At 35.9% G+C, this 18,700-nt stretch overlaps 1 protein-coding gene across 1 annotated transcript in view; it reads left to right on the top strand.

The window, feature by feature from the left end:
- Positions 1 to 18,700, top strand: part of Syp (synaptotagmin binding cytoplasmic RNA interacting protein) — a gene marked incomplete in the record, with an annotated part of 142,266 nt that overhangs the window by 39,318 nt on the left and 84,248 nt on the right. The window contains 1 exon segment of the mRNA XM_081728978.1: positions 18,169 to 18,345. Within this exon segment, the coding sequence (XP_081585104.1) occupies positions 18,169 to 18,345 (177 nt within the window).

The following is an 18,700-nucleotide window of genomic DNA, read 5'->3' as shown; positions in this document are numbered from 1 at the left end:
ATTTTGCCTGTTTCCGTAGAAATGTCACGACTAGTGTACTCATTATTATTATTATTATTATTATTATTATTATTATTATTATTATTATTATTATTATTATTATTATAATAATAAGTCTCTACTTTTACTTGCATTTAGTGTTCCCTTACTAAATTTCGAATAGAAATTTTGGAAACGTTTATCCTAAAGTATAGTCACTTTCTTCAGCTTTCATGATGAATTACTAGAAATAAGACACTAGGCTTGGGGTCCTGTACGTTTAAAGAAAGGATACCTGTTTCCCAGTTGTGGAGTTCGAAGTCTGTCCAGCAGTGTAAATAATTGAGGAAACAGGAAAAGTTGATCTTTAATCTTATATCGTCAACCTGGCTGTTGTCTTCCTCGAGATAATTGTGAAGATAACTAGGTGACTATTATACCTACTGTCAGTGTTTGTTTAAACTTCTTTCCAAATATATTAAAAGATAGGATTCGTTTTTGGAATGCAAAAGAATTTACAAGTGAAATAGTAAAAGCACTGTCTATTTCCCCGAAAGTAAACACATACTTGAAAATCATCGTTACGTTTTTTGTGGTCATGGTCATACATTGGGAGTAAAATATGCGCCCAATAAATACATGGAAATGCATGATGAATAAATATAATACTATTTATCGTTGTAATTAAAAATGTTTTTTTTTTTTTTTCTTTCTTTCTGGTTAATATTGTAGTGATAATGTCTTTATCCTCATCCAAGTTCTTTCTGTATTAGTAAGTCTTGGTTTATTGTGTAAATGTGGAAAGATTCAGACGCGTTCCTCTCTCAAAATGTTGCTTGACATGTTTCGAGTTGCAGAAACTGGCTATGAGACACATCTTTTTTGTATTCTTTAAAATATTAATGGGCGATAATTCCGTGCGCTTCTGTCCATTACAATTCAGGCACAAAATATGTCAGGGTGATGTCACATATATCCATCATATTGAAATATAGTGTTCTAGATACAAAATGATGAGACACGTTTTTCTGTTTCGAAGAAAAAATCATTGGGACGACTTAGGCTGCTTCAAATTTCGAGGACCATTTTATTACAAGTTACGGCGCCAAAAATTGTAAATGGCGGTTTCTCAGGAACTATAAAATATATTTCATTCGGGTTTTCTGTATATGATAGGTAATGGAAAGGCCTCGCAAATGCATATACAACGAACGTTATATGCTTCTTTTGGGATATAGTATTAATGCAAATACAAAAAGTAGCTCCCTTTTAGACCCGAAAGTCTTAAAAAGCCCACCCTCAAAAATTATGTAATTTGCCGGACAAGTTACACATCTATAAATTACAGTGTGTATATTTCTGGTTTCGTTTTCAAGCTATTTGCATAAGCACATTTACAACCTAAAAACGTGATCTCCACATTTGATGTGCAAGGTAGACAATGTGAACTAGCAGTAGCGGTATTTCATGTGTGTGTTCTGTGCGTGAAAGCTTCTACACGGGCTGTTTCAGTATGAGATAGCATACAGTCTTCCAGATTGTCCAAGAGGATGTGGAGAAGGAACCTGCAGAATATTTCGCAAAATTACTACTCACTGATGATCGTGTTGCCGAATGCTATCAGGGAATTTATAGACCTTTGCAGGTCCATGTGGCAGCATAAAATTTACATGCATTTCCTGTGTCGATATAATTTTCAGTTGCTTCTGGAACCCACCAACAGTCATCATAAATAACAACCAGAAGCGTTCCCAGTTTGTCGTGAAGTCGACAGTGCTGTATAACACGAGTGTTTTCAATAATGACATTCACGTGTTGTTCCTTATGATTGGCATTCTTGCAATGGAAACCACAATATTATTGCCAGTTCCTTCTGTATGCCACACTGCTTTTTTTGAATAATTTTCACTCGCAGAACATGTTCTCAGTCTGTTTTGCATCACGGAATATTTGAATCTCTGCAGATGAAATGTAAAGCAGTGTAACACTTGATGTGTGTGTCTGAACGACCTATTTTAACATCGGAGTAGTCTTCACAAAATTTGCTGTACGCTTCGTTTACAGTCAGAGAATGTTTTGGTTTCGGAATTCTCACGAATTGAAATTACATTTTTTGCATTTGGACTTTGAACAGAACAGTCGACATAATCACTCAGGGAGTAGCTTCTTGCCAAATGAATACTTGAAGATGGGAGAAGGTGTCCTTGGTAAGAAATCTGGTGCGTGATACATTTCTTTCATACTCCTGATTTGCGTGATTTGTCTATAATATGTTTTGTGGTATTGTGGTTAGTACCTACAGTGGTGGCAAAAAGTCTTGAACACACTCATTTTTTTTGCCTAATTTTTGTGTTTTGACTTCATTTTTCGTTATGAAGTTATCGCACTATCTTAAATATTGTTAATGATTTTAATGTATTTTTTCATGCTGATCTCAAATCTACTACTGGTATTTTAATGCCTAAAATATTTTTCGTAGTAAAGCTGCCTGAACACAATAATGTGAAATATGTGCAGAATAAAACAATATAGAATAACATAATATGAATAGAAGAATAACACGAAAATTGACAAATACGGTACATTTAATACGCATTTTGAAAATTACATTGTTACGTGTTAGAACATCAATATTTTATGGGCCAGCCGTTTGCTTTAATTACCGCTCTACATCTTTTTGGCATGGAATGCACCAATTTCAAAAGAAGTTCTTTCGTGACAATATGGTTGAAGGAAAATATTAAAGCTTCAATTAACTCACGTTTATTTTTTTTATTTTATTTTATTTTTTTTTTTTTGAAATTTCATAACCAATTTTAAACCATAAGTTCTCTATCGGATTAAGGTCGGGAGACTGGCCAGTTCATTCTATTCACAGTATGGTCTTGGAACCATTTCTGGACTATCTTTGCACTGTGACAAGGGGCGTTATCGTCCTGAAAAATCCATGACTGATTCCCAAAAAGATCTCTCGCAGTTGGTAGCAATTTATTTTGTAGTATTTCAATGTAATCCATAGCTTTCACTGTTCCGCTAACGATGTGAAGTCTTCCAACACCACGAGAAGACATGCAACCCCATACCATCACTTTTGTGCGGTACTTTACTGTGGGCTTCAGACACAGGGCTGAATTCCTCATGACTGCGTCGTCTTACATAGGCACTACTTTGCTTACCAGAAATACAAAACTGACTCTCGTCACTAAATATGGTCTTTTCCCAGTCTTTAATAGTCCATAATGGATGTTTCCTTGCCCACGTCAATCGCCTCTTGCGTTGAAATTCAGTCAGTAATGGTTTTGGGCGCGCTTTACAGCCTCGTAACTTAATTTCCAGCAGTCTTCCTCTAACAGTTCTTGGGCACACACATTTGATGTCAAAGTCCATTGTTTCAAAGTGTACGTTGAATTAAGCTTTCTGTTTAAAGGTGAAATCCTGTGCAATAACCTGTCTTCACGTAACGATGTTTTTCTTGGTCGTCCTGATCACCCCCTGTCCGCAAATAGAATTTGTCTCAGAAAATCTTTTCAAAGTTCTCACGACAGTGGAAAGGCCACATGGTACTTTAGCAGCAATTTGGCGCATAGAATAACATATTTTTCACAAACGCACTTCAATTTGCTTTCAATACACTACTAAACCACGTTTCACCTTTTTTCAACCCTTTATCGCTACTGCTCTCTGATTGGTTGAAATAGCGTAGCATTTCATTGGTTGAAAACACACTCACTCATTCTTACAGTGACCTTGTGCTTTATCAAGTTTTTTTTTCAACGTACCAATGAAACTATACTTTAGATGAAATCTACAAACAGAGTTGAAATCAGCATGAAAAAATACATTAAAATCAGTAACAATATTTAAGATCGTGCGATAATTTCATAGCGAAAACACAAAAAATTAGGGGAAAAAAAAGTGTTCAGGACTTTTTGCCACCATTGTACTACTTTGATATTTCTGTTGGGACAATTACACTAGTCAACATTTTTTCAAAAGTTGAGCGATGTTTTGAAATGAGTAGGTAACTTCGAATGGATTTTTAATGCTGATTTCAAAAATAAAATCAGTTTCTCTATCACGTCACATTTTTTTACAAATCGTTAAAACATAATTAGCATCAGCAGATGTATTGTTTTATTGCTAAGCCTATAAGGGACTTAACGAAACGTATTACATATTAAGTTCAGGCATTTCTCACAATTTTTGTACAGTTCTTAAATGTATGCGACATGCCACAAGATTGTAAAATTAATGTTACAAATGTAAATATACATTTTCATTTACACCTACATACAAAATCACAAATACATTACGTCACTTATCAAACTTTATTCGCTTCGATTTCCTGACATCGCTGACGCTCGACACGGGAACATCCCTTTTCAACATCCAGCAATAATCTGCTATCATGTTAATGTTCCATCTGCCCCGGTATCTCCTCTCAATCTCTGCTATGCCTTTATGAAATCTCTCCCCATGCTCCTTACTGTAGTCTCCGAGATTACGTGGAAAGATATCAAGATGAAAGTTGAGGAAATGTAACTTTAGGCTCATTTTGCTTCCAAGTTTACATAAATTTTCCAAAAGGTTTTTCACGTAATGTTCATAGTTCTTATGTTTTTCATTTCCCAGAAAATGGGCAACTACCAGTTTGAAACTAACCCAGGCCTCCCTTTCAGTTTCTGTCATTATTTGCTCAAATTCAGGGTCAAGCATCAACTTTCTTATTTGAGGGCCAACAAAAATGCCTTCTTTCAGTTTCCCATCACTGATTGCTGGAAATTTACTCGCAATGCATTTAAAACATTCCCCATCCGTGTTTAATGCTTTAACGAACTGTTTCATGATTCCTAACTTAATGTGCGATGGAGGGAGTAGTATTTTAGACGATGGCACCAATTGCTGTTGTGTCACATTCTTCTTTCCTGGAGAGAGAGACTTTCTACGTGGCCACATTTTCACTTTCCAAATATTCTCCCTGTCCCGACTGTCCCATTCACACAAAAAGCAGGGAAATTTTGTGTTCCCGGATCGGAGACCTAACAACAATGCTATCACTTTAAAATCTCCACATACTGACCAACCATGTTCTTCATATTTCACTTTTACGAGCGTAAGTCTCAACGTTTCATACGTTTCCTTCAAGAACACAGAATATGCTATGGAAATCGATGGTAATACGTTACCGTTGCTCAACAAAACACCTTTCAAGCTGGCCTTCGATGCATCAATAAAGAATCTCCATTCTGTTGCATTGTATGCAATACCATAGAATTCTATCACTTTTTTTATGTTGCAATACACTAAATTTTCTTCTTCAATGAAGTATGGTAGAATGGTAGAAGTTCTTTCGGTGCCTGTACCATGAAAAATGTGTTTCAGGAAACAAGAGACAATTTTTATTCAACCGGGAACCAAGAAGTTGGGCACTCTCTTTTGGTAAATTTAAATCTCTCACAAGATCATTAAGTTCATGTTGTGTAAGTGGCTTTGGAGTGCTAGTACTCGTACTAGGATACAATGCATCATCATCACGCTGTTCTAATTCTACCTCAACTTAACTGTCACTAGAACAACTTTCGACAATAGTAGGTACACATGGTACAGGTATATCTGGCCCATGAGCTACAGGTCTGATAGCTGATTGTATGTTGTTTGGATAGTCACCTTACTTTTGTTCTTAGCACTAAAACCACTAACGTTAACAGCACAGAAATAGCAGTCTTGAACATGATTTTTTGGTTCACGCCATACCTTTGGGATTCCATACGGCAGGGCTTTCTTCTTGCCACATGTCCACAATCGCAAAAACTCCACACAAGTCGCGCAAACTGTATGTGGGGCCCACTTTTTGTCCTGATCACCTAATTTCATTCCAAAATATGCATTGTATGCATCCTTCACAAATTTTGTTACCGTTGTCTTTGTCTCTTCACTACATAAGATCCGCAAATGTAACAAAAAATGTCTGGAGAGTTCACACACTTTCTAGATGACATTGTTTCACTGTTTCAAAGCAACAAACCGCAGAGAAACTTGATCAAAACAGATCCTAGAGCTGTGTATACATAAATTGTTTACGTGACACTTAACGTGATTTCTTACATTAAGTAATATGATACATGAAAAAATTGCACTTTATTACATCAGTTAATGAGACTAGCTATAACAGCAAAAAATTACGTATTTCTTTCGGTTACTTTTAAGAATTTACAACAAAACTTTGAATGTCTAAATTATCCATTATTGTAATATTATGCCCCCTGCCATCTACCGGGTAAAAATAGAAAAACTGGGTGATGGGAACAAAAGAAACATAGTTTTGGGATCAGTATCAAAATAGTTGTTCAAAATGGCAATTAGTTTCCAAACATCAAAACCCATGTCGACCAGTGTTATCAATAGCTGCACTTTGTCATGATACGACTTGTATGCACCAAAGGATTCTGTGATATTCTGTAACCATTTGCACACTGCTCACATTCTGCCGATTCCGAATCATTCGCTGTAGTTGATACAATATCGATTCATAGAGTTTCGCTAACTGTGCACTTGTAGTAGTCGCCAATTGTGTTGCCAATTGCTGACATAAGCTTTTCCTTCTTTCTGCCCTGACAAAACATGTTTTCAAAAGACTCATTCATTGTAAGATTAAATATTGTTGCATTCAATATGTCTGTCTCTTCCTTATTATCACTGTAAGTGTACCATCACGTAACACTCGTATTTCTCTTCCCATATTACCTTTTTCTTATCTACTCACTGTACTTTCCGACGATTCTACACATACTTCAGTTTCAGAACATCATCATCAGTCCGCATAGCATGCATGTCCGAGTATCGACGGTAACAGTTAAAAGAAACAAAGGTATCGTCATTAGTGTCTCGTTTTTCCAGTCTATTCTCAGTAAGGCTCGGGCGGGCGTCACAGACTAACCAGTTCAGACGAGCAGAAAAGTCTGCTGCGGGCTCGCAACGAACTCGGGCGGGCCTTTCAGCCTAACATAGAAAACAGTTTATTTTCAGCTACAGTTGTCTTCCATGTATATTGATTTACGCAATGACGAACAGAATTTCTTTAAATTATTTTCGCATGATCAGCACTTCGTTTGATTAACTGTTAACGATAAAGCAGAAGTTAAGTGATAAAGCAGAAGGTACTATCATGAGACTTCCGATACCACCAATTCATATCTTAGCTGTTATATTAAATGTAAGCGAATTATGTTAACTAACTCTCGTTTGTATGAATGCAGAAAGTAAGAAATTCGGGACCTATTCATAGACATTTTCAGTTGTTAGCGTCTAGTAGCTTGACTAATTACAATTTTTGGCGTATGTTGGCAACTTTAAATTAAAATTAGATACGTCTTTTGAGTATTTGCAAATATTCCGCTCCTAAGAGGGTAAGAGAGGCATTTCAGTAACAGTAAAATTTCTCTTTATTCACAAAGAGCCGAATGTGAGAATTCGCTTCGGTTGGAGATGTAAAATTCGGAATATAAACCTCTAAATGAAAATAATGAAGCACAGGTTCCAGCGTTTTTGATTTTTTTCTTCTCTTGAAGAGGAGAAGGGGATTTCTATAGTAGTGGGGTCGCGGTGGCTCAGTGGTAGTGCGTTCACCTGGTGCTACCCTGGTTCGATCCTAGTTTGCGTTAAGTGGGCTTTGTGGTGGACAAACACCATGTGCTTGGGTTTTCTCGGGTTCTCCCGTTTCCTTTAACCTACCCTGCATAAGCGTGGGTCGTAAACTCGTAAGATTTCATTTCTATAGTAGTGAAATTTCCCTTTATATATTGAGAAAGTGTTCAATGTGAGGATTCGCTTAAATTGGAGATGTGAAATTCCGAATGTAAAGTCTTAAATAAAAATATTGGATTTAGTGTTTCCGAATAGTCCACTTCTAGGGTGGGAAAAGGGGAATATTTTTATAATTGTAATATTTCCCTTTATTTATTCACACAGTGTCGTGTGTGAGAGCCTCTTAAGTTAAAGATGTGAATTCCAAATATGAACTCTTACATAAAACAATGGAAGTTTCAGAGCTTTCGTATATTCCACAGCTAAAAGTGGAATATCATTTCGTGTATCATTTATATAATATAGAAATATCCACTTATTTATTTACAGTCTAAGTGGAGTATGTAATGGGGTTTTGTAATTACACTTGTATTGAAATGCAATGATCAGAGGGAAAGTGGCTCAAATATTTTACGAATAACTATATGAATAATAATATTTTACGAATATATGTAGCACACCACAAGGAGGAAATGTAGCAAACGAAAACAAAAAGATGGGCTTATTATTTTGTAAGCTACGTAGGTAGAGATTCATGGCATGGTTTTAAGTTGTTTGTCAAGAAACATTCAGTTGCTGTCTCTAAAATAGCAGCAATGTGCACAATATTAACAATTATACGAGAACCAATAATATTTTTCTTACGCATCCAGCATGCTTTTTTTTTTTAACCTCATGAATACCCTGATGTTCAACTAATTTTCGTGTTAAATCTAATATTTTTAAAATTTAATACGTTAATAATGGACGACGAATTGTCAGCCGAAAAACAGTTTTATTTTTCTTTTCTGTTCTGCTATTATGTTGATGGTTGTTTTAAACTTCAGCGTCCCTTTTCAGCACAGAGGCTGTATAATACGTGACCTCGACATAAAATATAATGCTCTGTTACAAGTGACCATTCATTCCGGAATGAGTGATACAAGAAATTTCAAGGAACTGCATTAACAATAGAGGCTCGGGTTCTCCAAACCTATTTGCTGTCTATTGTTAATATTACAATAAAGTGTTCATATCCTCGCTGCTAAAACGGGATGCGAAACAAAAATCAAATGTAAATAATAATATTATTATTACTACTACTATTACTACTATTTCTACTACTACTATTACTACTACTACTACTACTACTACTTCTCAGCCGGTGCCTTGAGCATACAAAACCGACGAGGTATCATCTGTGGGAATGTTTAGTTTTTATATTTTCGTATCCTTTATTTCATAAGTAAATGAAAAAGGGAGAAAAAAAGGGAAGGTCAGGTCAGGAACAACCACAGACAAAAGATTGATAAACAGAAGCAAAGCAAAAAGAAAAACAAAACAATTAAGACTTAACGATATCTTGATTCTAGTTTTAAGGTGTTACTATGTCACTAGTAACACAACATGAATGTTAGATTCTTACATTAAAATGTAATAATACATATCAATGCTGCTTTTTCTTCTTCTCACACACCTTGTTCGATGCCTCTCGTTTTTTATTTCTGTCTCGATATTTTTCACACTTTAAATTCCATATCTCGGAATATTTTTGTATTTCGTTAATGAATAGTTCTACGTCCAGTTCTTCGCTCTCCATTTCTGCGGGCGCGGGAAAGTCTTTTCGTGTGGCTTCCTCATTGCCAGCAATGGTTTGGCGACCCGCTACACCTGTGCGGACTCGCTGCAAGCCAGCAGTCCCCGCAACTCAATGTTTGCCCGCTGCGGGTCCGCAGCAGAGTCGCGCGGGAAAGTCTGCTCGTGTGGCATGAATGATAAGAACCACTGTATTTCCGGCTCGCGCGGGTCTGCAACCGAGTTTTTTGCTCGTCTGAACAGAGACTAACGCTGCCATCTGTTCGAAGTCAGGACATTTTCTTCTTTTCTTGGAAAATATTGTTTCTCCACTTATAGATATCTTTTTAACAACACACAACTGACCACAGACACAATTACCAGCAATTCGAAATGGAAAGAAAGAAAAGATTTCGTGAATATGCCTTATATACACCCATAGATGAGCATGTTATATAAGCATGTATGACTGTTTTCTCGTTGTGGGCTCTTATCATTTATAGGTATATAATATTGTTTTTACCTTTTGTTTGGTTTGAATTTACACTTTGTATATTGTTTACCCATGAACACCCTGCTGCAATCACGTTTGTCTTCTGACAAATTGCGATTCTGTTTACAGTTTTCAGCTTCTAATTGTGCTTATGGAAATCGTTTGTAAACTGAAACCAGGAAAGTACACCCTCTGTAATTTATAGATGTACATGTACAACGTGAGGTATTGCTGTAACTGTCGTGCAAATTACATTGGTGGCCTTTTAGAGATATTGAGGATCCAAAAGGGGGCTTTGTTGTATTTTCCGTAATTGCACACCCCAAATGCTATATATAACTGTCGTTGTATATGCATTTGCAAGGTCTTTCCATTACCTTTCAAATACAAAAAACCTGACTGAAATATTTTTTATAGTTCCTGAGAACAGCCGTTTACAATTTTTGGCTCCAAAACTTGACAAAATGGCCCTCGCACTTTGAAGCGGCCTAAGTCGGTCCAACGTTGTTTTTTTCGAAGAAAAGAAAGCATTTTGTATCTAGAACAGTATGTTTCAATATGATGGATATTTGTGACATCACCCTGGCACCCCCAGCCTGCCTGCATTTGCAATCCACCATTTATAATTTAAATTTTATAGTTTTTATAAGTATGTTACTAGAAATGGCAAGTTATCAGTTTCTTGAAACTACCATTGCTGATTCTGGTAGTATTGGGAGTTCATTGGCACGGACACTGAGAAGAAAGAAATAGTATAGATATTTATACTGAGTTAGTGCTGATCATATACGCTGAGAAGTGCTTTTTATGTAAACAGTGACTTCGTTGGGACGTAAACTTCAAAAACTTGTTAGTAATACAAAGTTTGTGGGCACCCTGCACAAGTAACTTATTAATAACATTTATTGTAATATTATAATTTCTGTATTCGCTGAGAGGTTTTTGTCCTCATTGGAGTGTTTCAAACACGTTTCTCTCAGTTAATGATGATAATCTCTCACGGATGTCACGATGATTTTTCCGATATTCAGTTGCGTCGATAATTCTGATCTAGTTGGATTGCTTCTCTTGTAGTACCTAAATATGTTCATTAGTTCTGTTGCCATTATTTCTTTATCAAGTCTTGTAAGAATTAAACTACTACAGTTACATTTTATTACATATATGCTACATAGTGAGGTTTTACAATATATATATATATATATATATATATATATATATATATATATATATTACGTTGATAATTCACTTCAGTGTAAACCTGGATATATGGAAGAAACAGTAGCAACTCAATGTAAGTTTGTGCGTTTACTGGGTTTTATAAAAAAATTTCACAAAAGTGAGGTCGCAGCCGTAGGGTGGATGCGGCAGTTTTGCCACGTTGAACTGCTCCAAAACCTCGGCGGTGACAAGCTACGTGCAAGAGGCGTATTATCGTGGGCTTTGATGTCTGGGCAAACCCTGTGAACTCGATCCTTCAAGCGGCGGAGCACTCCAGCGTAAGACGGACCTGTGACACTTTGTTCGGCAGGAACAAACTCTTTGTGGATCAGTCCTTTGGCATCGCAGAAAACAATGAGCTTGCTTTTTACTCGTGACTTGCTCATGCGAGCTTTCTTGTGCTATGGAGATGAGGTGTACTACTCCGCACTTGCTTTGTTTCTAGATCGTACTCGCAGACCCAGGTCTCATTACTAGTAACTACCTTATCCAAAGAACGGGGATCGTAAGCATTTTTTCACAAACGGCCAGGTGCTGTGCCTTCTGTTCATCCGTCAGAACTTAGGGAACAAGTTTGGCACCTACTTTTCTTATCTTCAAATGTTAAGCAGAAATTCTATTTTTGTCATATTTATTTATTTGAATAAATAAGTGATTTTTATTTAAAGAATGTTTGGAATGGCGTTTATTACTTATAAAAATCCTTACCAGTTGCATTATCTCCCTGCTTACCATGAAAATCGTATTTCTACCATATTTCCATGCTTCAGTCTGCCTTGATTCTGCCAATCGGAGAAAATTTATATTTCAACTCTACAGAGGCATAGAGCTCCTCTGTGGCTAAGCGGTTAGCATACGCGCCTTTGGCGTGGGAGACCCGGGTTCGATTCCCGGCGGGAGCCCACGTGGTTCGGATTCCACGTTAATCAGTGGGTCCACGTCTCATATAGCCTCGCTGCTGAAACGGACGTTAAACTAAAAATAAATAATTAATAATAAATTAATCTACAGAGGCATACGGTGATAGCTGATTTATGTACGGGCTTTCACATTCACATTGGTCTAGAGGGCATGGTGACATTAACAATAGAGACCAATCACTCCTGGTACGAGGAATGTTTGTGGTGGGTTTCCGTAAGGTAAAGTGAAATCGCTCAAACCTTCCCCAAGCGGCGTTAAAGGAAGCGGAACACCATTGAAGAAAACCATGTTTCTTTGTTACACGGGAGGGATAATAAGCGATGTTGCAATTTTCACCCTTTTGGTTACTGATTCTTCAGTAGTCTTCGCAGAAAGACAGATTTATCTAGTTTTTTTGGTTACTTTTGTTTTCGTTGCGTCCTTCTTCTTCCGTTTCCCTTAGCTTGAAGGGTATAGTTGTGGGACGTTAAACTGAAATATTTCATTTAATTTGAATTCAATTTGGATATGTAGTAATGAAGAGAAAAAAATCAATCATTACTTTCATGATGTGCGTATTTTACTCTTAAATATAGCATATTGTTAATATTCATAACGATAACACTTGTACGAAGCAAACATGTTAAGTGGTTCGCCCCTTTCCTTCTCCTGTCCACGTAAGGCATCAGTGCCGCAAAAGCACAATGAGAAATAAGTACAATCTTTCTCTGCCTCCTCCAGAAATCCGTCCTTGACCGTCCCTGTCCATACTATTAATGAATTCCTTTAATGATTGTATTATTATTATTACACTATGTATCCAAGTTTAGCGATGGCAACGTATCATCTCGACATCAAACACGTGCCGTTTATGGTTTATTTAGAGTATTTATGAGGGGTTAGGGTAAATTTTCTGCTTGAGTACAAAGAAAGCCGGTTGGAGACCAATAGAACGTCCCGACTATACCCGTGTTTTCTCTTATTTTCGTTCCACCAATTCTTTCTTAACAATTCACTTTCACTGATCATCTGTCACGTTTAGCCTGTTGATCATAATGTTAACGTAAAACCAAAATTTCATTTTCACGTTGATTTACAGTAGGATTTTATCTTGTCCCAGTCTCACCTCCGAGGTATTGATGAATTTGTTTCGGTAGAACAATCAGATATTGGTACTCTTACACAGTGACTCGAAAGAGTATTCGTGCAGCTACTATTTTTTAAGAATGACCGTTTCACGAGTAAATTAAGTTGAGGTGATATATGAACCCTGTGCATGTAGCTCCACAATATCTTACACCATTAGTTCACCAGTTGCGCCACCTATTCAGTATAGTTGGCCGGTTTCATGTTTACTCTCGACGAAAAAGTATTCGTACACCGTAGTTATGTTAGTAGTGAAGATCTGCCAAGCACTGTTAGTATAATCACTCTTGCATTGGTGCTTGAGAAAGTTGCTGACAGAAGTATCAACCTTTTCCGCGGTGTCCGTTCACCACAAACGTTTAGAAAAAGATAAGATTAGGCACAAAGGAAAAGAAACAGCGGAGGATAAAAGGAAAATTATCAGGGTTCACAAATAGACTGAAATATCTAAAACCGTGGAACAACTTCTCTCAGTTCTTGCAGTTGATATTAGATTGATTCAACGTTACGAAGTCGATTAAAAACGAACGTAGGAGTGGTCATCCAGAAGAACTATCAAATAGATACAACAATATAGTAGTGCCAAAGATTGCAAATGAGTTGCAGAGACGACGAGTAAATATTTCATTGGGTAGTGTGAGGAATGTGTTGAAAACAGCATGATATAATTGACGTATCCAAAGAAACAAAACTAGGGGATTAACAGTGATTGCAAGGAGCGCATAAAATTCCCTCTGAATGGCGTAATAAGCCCTTTAACGTTTGAAACTAAGTTATTTTCATCGACGAGAGTTAAGTACAACTTGTTTGGGTCAAATAGGGGAAAAACTATGCAAAGAATGAAGAGTACAGAGATCGATCCCAAAAATCGTATTCCCATAGTGAAACATATTGGAGGATCAATGCTTGTTCGGCGGTCAGTGAGTGCTATTGGTGTCAGTTTTTTTTTTTTTTTTTTTTTTTTTTTGTAGAAGGATCGATGAACCAAAGGAACTATATCAATATTTTAAGTAGCAATCTTCGGCAAAGAACTGCAACAACGAGTCTCAATAATGATTTCATATTTTGCACGATAAGGATCCAAAACAGCACACAGAATACAAGGATGTGGGTACGAATAGTGTACCTAAACAAGTTTATATACGCACGTAATGACCAGACATGAATCCCATAGGGCATTTATGGGAAGTTTTTGACCAAAATACAGGGTTGATATGTTTAAAACAAAATGTTTAAAACAAGTGTTTAAAAGAAAATGTTTAAAACAAGTGTTTAAAACATGTTTAAAACGAGGGCTGTTGTTTTATTCAGTTTGTTTTAAACGTTTTAAACAAATTGTTTTAAACGTGTTTTTTTTCGATGCTGGTTGGACATGTTTAAAACAACTAAAATATCAGATTGAAGAAGCTAATTTAATTTTCTAACAAACAACCCATCCTCCGCAGGGTTTGTGCATGGAGGAAATTACAAGCAGAGTTATATTCTTATTATAACAGCAATTACTGAACGAAATTCTGCACATCAGTGTGCTTATAACTAAACCAACAGAAGTTCAAGTGAAGTATTTGAACATTTCATGAGATATACACCATTGAAAAGCTTATAGACCACAACTTCCAACGAGATAATATGCGTCAAATTCCCGCCGTATTCGTAGAAAAAGAACAGACATAAAAAATCATTAAAAATATGAAAATATTGACTTTGCGGGGTCCTGGCAACCCTTGCAGTTACCTGCGCTGACAAAATGATGCTAATGTGTAGGCCACATACTTGTGACAATAATATAAGAAATGGTAGCCATTGCTGCCATTGCGTAATGAATTCGTTTTATGTAGGAAATATTTTTTAAGAAAATATGCGCAGAAAAACATTCATTGAATTAGACATTCTCTCCCCTCCCCCACTATAGTACCACGTCCATATGCAAATCATTTTTGCTGCACACATCATGTATACGAACAAGAATTATGCTTCTAGACCACTTCAGTGAAATATATCTTGTGTTATACGGGACCGTCCCGAAAATAAATGTAAATTAACCAAATTTGACCCCCTCTTCCTCTATAAACAACAAGTACACATACAGGTTACTATCATGTAGGGGACTACTTCATTGCTTCACATACCAATTTTTATGGATGTACCACACAGAGGGGAAGAATACCCGCCAAAACCTGATGAAAAAAAAAAAAATTCATCCTCCCTCTCTCGGCCGTACATACGTACCCCGTATATACATAAAATGCAAGTGACGGAAAGCTTTATCTCTCAAAATACTTTGGTACCAAATCACCTTTCTAGCTTAATCAAGGACTGAGCTATTGATGTTTGTTGTAAAAATAAATGTAATTTGCGTCAAAAAACTGAAACTCCAAAAATTGGCTAACTTTGTCCCCTCCCTGCTCCCCATAATAAGCAAGAAGTACAAATCAGGGTTGGCAAAAACCATGGTTTTTATTGAAAAAACAAAAAAAAAAAACGTTTTTTTGGTTTAAACCAGGTTCTTTTGGTTTAAATGATTTGCTCTATATATTCATATCATATATGGACAGAAATAAGTTTGTTTCGCCTTGATGTTATTATGCAACTACCGGGTTATGCTGGAAGGGATCACATAAGCTTAAAGCGGAATAAAAATCGTTTCTCGAGTTACATCCGAGAGAAATTGTCCTCCATTTGAACTCGGAACCAGGACTAATTGGCCACAAATGCGATACGTCTGCCGACTCACTCACGAAGGAATCCTGATAAAAATACGTTGTACTGATCTTTACATGCTTCTTAATATAACTGTCAAGAGTCATTTCAGAAGGACAAAAAGATAAACAGTTGCACAAGTGAAAGCATTATACAGAATTACATATGGACAATTTCAAAGTACTACGGAGTACAGAAGAACTAATTTAGTTCGAGTTAGTTAACAGCAACTTTTATTGGTCCAAATTAAAGAAATACAACGACTTAATTTGCATATTAGTAAGAAAAGTGAATAAAGATACGAATTATTTGAGTCCACTTTGGCTCAGACTCATTTATACATAAATAAATACCAAAGAGACTTCTCATTTCACTAAATGTCTCTCGTGGGGTCTGACCCCCCTCCCCCCACACAAAAAGTACGGCATTTCGATGTATTTTATCAATAGTAAACATTAAAACGAAACAATATTTAGAATTTTTCTTTGATTGCAATTAAATAAAAACAATAATAACAACTACAAAAAAATCACAAAACAAACATTTATAAACTTATATATATATATAAAAAGTTGCTTATGCAGTATAATCTTTTTGAGTAATGAATGGGGAATTTAGGTCTGAATATAATACGAATAATATACGGGAGTGAAACGTGATAACCCACAAACGTGTGTTCATCAAGATTTTACAAACACTTACACTTTTAGGAACATTTTTCGTTTTTTGGTTTAAACCAGAAAACCCTGGTACAAAAACACGATATTACCATGTAGTAACCTACTTCATTGCTTCATGTAACAATTTTTATGAATCTATCCCCCAAGAGGGGGAACGGCCCCCAAAAAACTGTTGAAAAAAAAAAAGAAAAACCACGATATTTACCCTCCTCCCACATACATAAAATGCACACCAGGAAAGTTGCATCTTTTAGGAATAAATTAGTACCAAAACCATCTTCCAGCCTTAATTTGAGGTTTAAGACTGAGCCATTGAGGTTTAAAGCCCTGACACAGCAGTTGCGTCAATGGGAGTTTAAAGATTAAGAATGCAGACGACCAGTAGAACGTAACACAAAGAAACCAAACTACATATTCTGTGAACGGAGATCGGGAAAATCCCGATTTTTTCTCCGGAATTGAACATTTGGGCGGATCGAGATTAGGGAAGTTCCCGAAATTTGATATAGCGGTTGAATATAGATGGCAAGCAGTACCTAAGAGTGTAAAAATGTAATATATATGCTTATGTTGATTATTGTTTTAAACAAAATAAACGTTTTAAACATGTTTTTTTCTTGTTTAAAACAAAGTACTTTGTTTTAAACGTTAAAAACGTTTTAAACAAAAAAATGTTTTAAACATAAAAAACGTTTTTTATGATTTTTTTTAAAAAAAAAAAATTTTTTTTCAACCCTGCCAAAATATGAAATACAGGGGTATTTCTGAGATAGCAGTTCTCTAATATTTTATTGGAAGAATGTGACAATATTTCACCTAAAAATACAGCGAACGTACTCGTTCTCATTTACAGAAGAATTCAGGCAATTACAGCTGCTAAAAAGAACCCTGCAAAATATTAATCAATTGAAAAGTGATGCTATTATGACTTAATTTTTTGAATATGTCAGCTGTACGAATACTTTTTCCACGTACAAATTTAGGTTTATTTATTTTTTTTGTTACAGAGAAAGTAGCTTATATTTGAAAGACACTTAGTTAATATATTCATTAATGTATACACTAATGCAAGAAATTTTATCGTCCACTGTACATCCTTGATATGAATAATACCATTGAAATTAATTATACGAAACCTGGAACTGTACGAATACTTTTCGAGTAAGTGTATAATGAAAAATGTACTTAATTTAGTGGCTTAGGGTTACTCAAATGTTTGTTGTCGGGGAAGCACAACCCGTACTTAGATTTTCCTCCTATTTGCTTGATCTACGTAATTCTTCTTTATTGAATAGAACCACATAGTGTATGTCCCAGACTTACTTTCTATGCGAACTATGTTCTCACCCTGTTATATTCAGAGACTTGTAGCTACAATGAAACTGTATTGCCGAGTCCTCTATAGACTACTTTGGAATCTTGATTTTGCATCAAATACGTACTAGGAGTAACACAATTAGTAATTGGTTCGAATTTGTGATCTTGACATATGGAAATATCAGCTCGAAACATTGAATAAGGTAAAAATAAAGTTCTTTCTCTTTTTCAGAAAGAAATATAAAAAGTCTAATATTTGTTAAGTATCTTAGTTCAGTAATGTCAGATCGTTGGAAAAGTTGAGAATATGTCGATAGTGCTATGTGAAAGGCGAAATTCTAGTGAAAAGTTAACTAAATTTCCTTTGTTTTGTAGGTATTTTGCGGCAAAATACCCAAGGATATGTACGAAGACGAGCTTATACCACTGTTCGAAAAATGTGGGACAATATGGGACTTAAGATTAATGATGGATCCTATGACAGGCCTCAATAGAGGCTACGCATTTATTACTTTTACTACGAAAGATGCTGCACAGGAGGCAGTGAAGGAGGTAAATTATCTTTAGAACATATAAGTGTAAGGCAGTGTAATTTATTCATATGTACAGTAAGGATAATAGGGCATCTTTTTAACAGGCATGATTCTTTTAGGGATTAGCTGTTCAAGAACAATAACTATTGAATAAGCTTTTAGCTACAGAGCTAGTGAGTTTGAAATCTTCAGGATATCGTATGGTGTTACTTTTACAACTGTGTTCTATATTTTTATACATATACATACATATTTATGCTAGATTAAAGCGTTGTGTTTTTACTATTGTTTAAACGTTTAGATAGGTTGTATTTGCTGCTTCCAGGTCTCCTCTTTGCTCAGAATGGCAAAATTGGGACTTGGGTGCATGGGTT

Source organism: Thermobia domestica, chromosome 10, assembly GCF_964235325.1.
Source record: "Thermobia domestica chromosome 10, izTheDome1.hap1.1, whole genome shotgun sequence".
In the NCBI taxonomy this organism is placed as follows: Eukaryota; Metazoa; Arthropoda; class Insecta; order Zygentoma; family Lepismatidae; genus Thermobia; species Thermobia domestica.
Note: the sequence above shows the minus strand (reverse complement) of the source record. Positions and strands in the feature narration are given on the sequence as shown.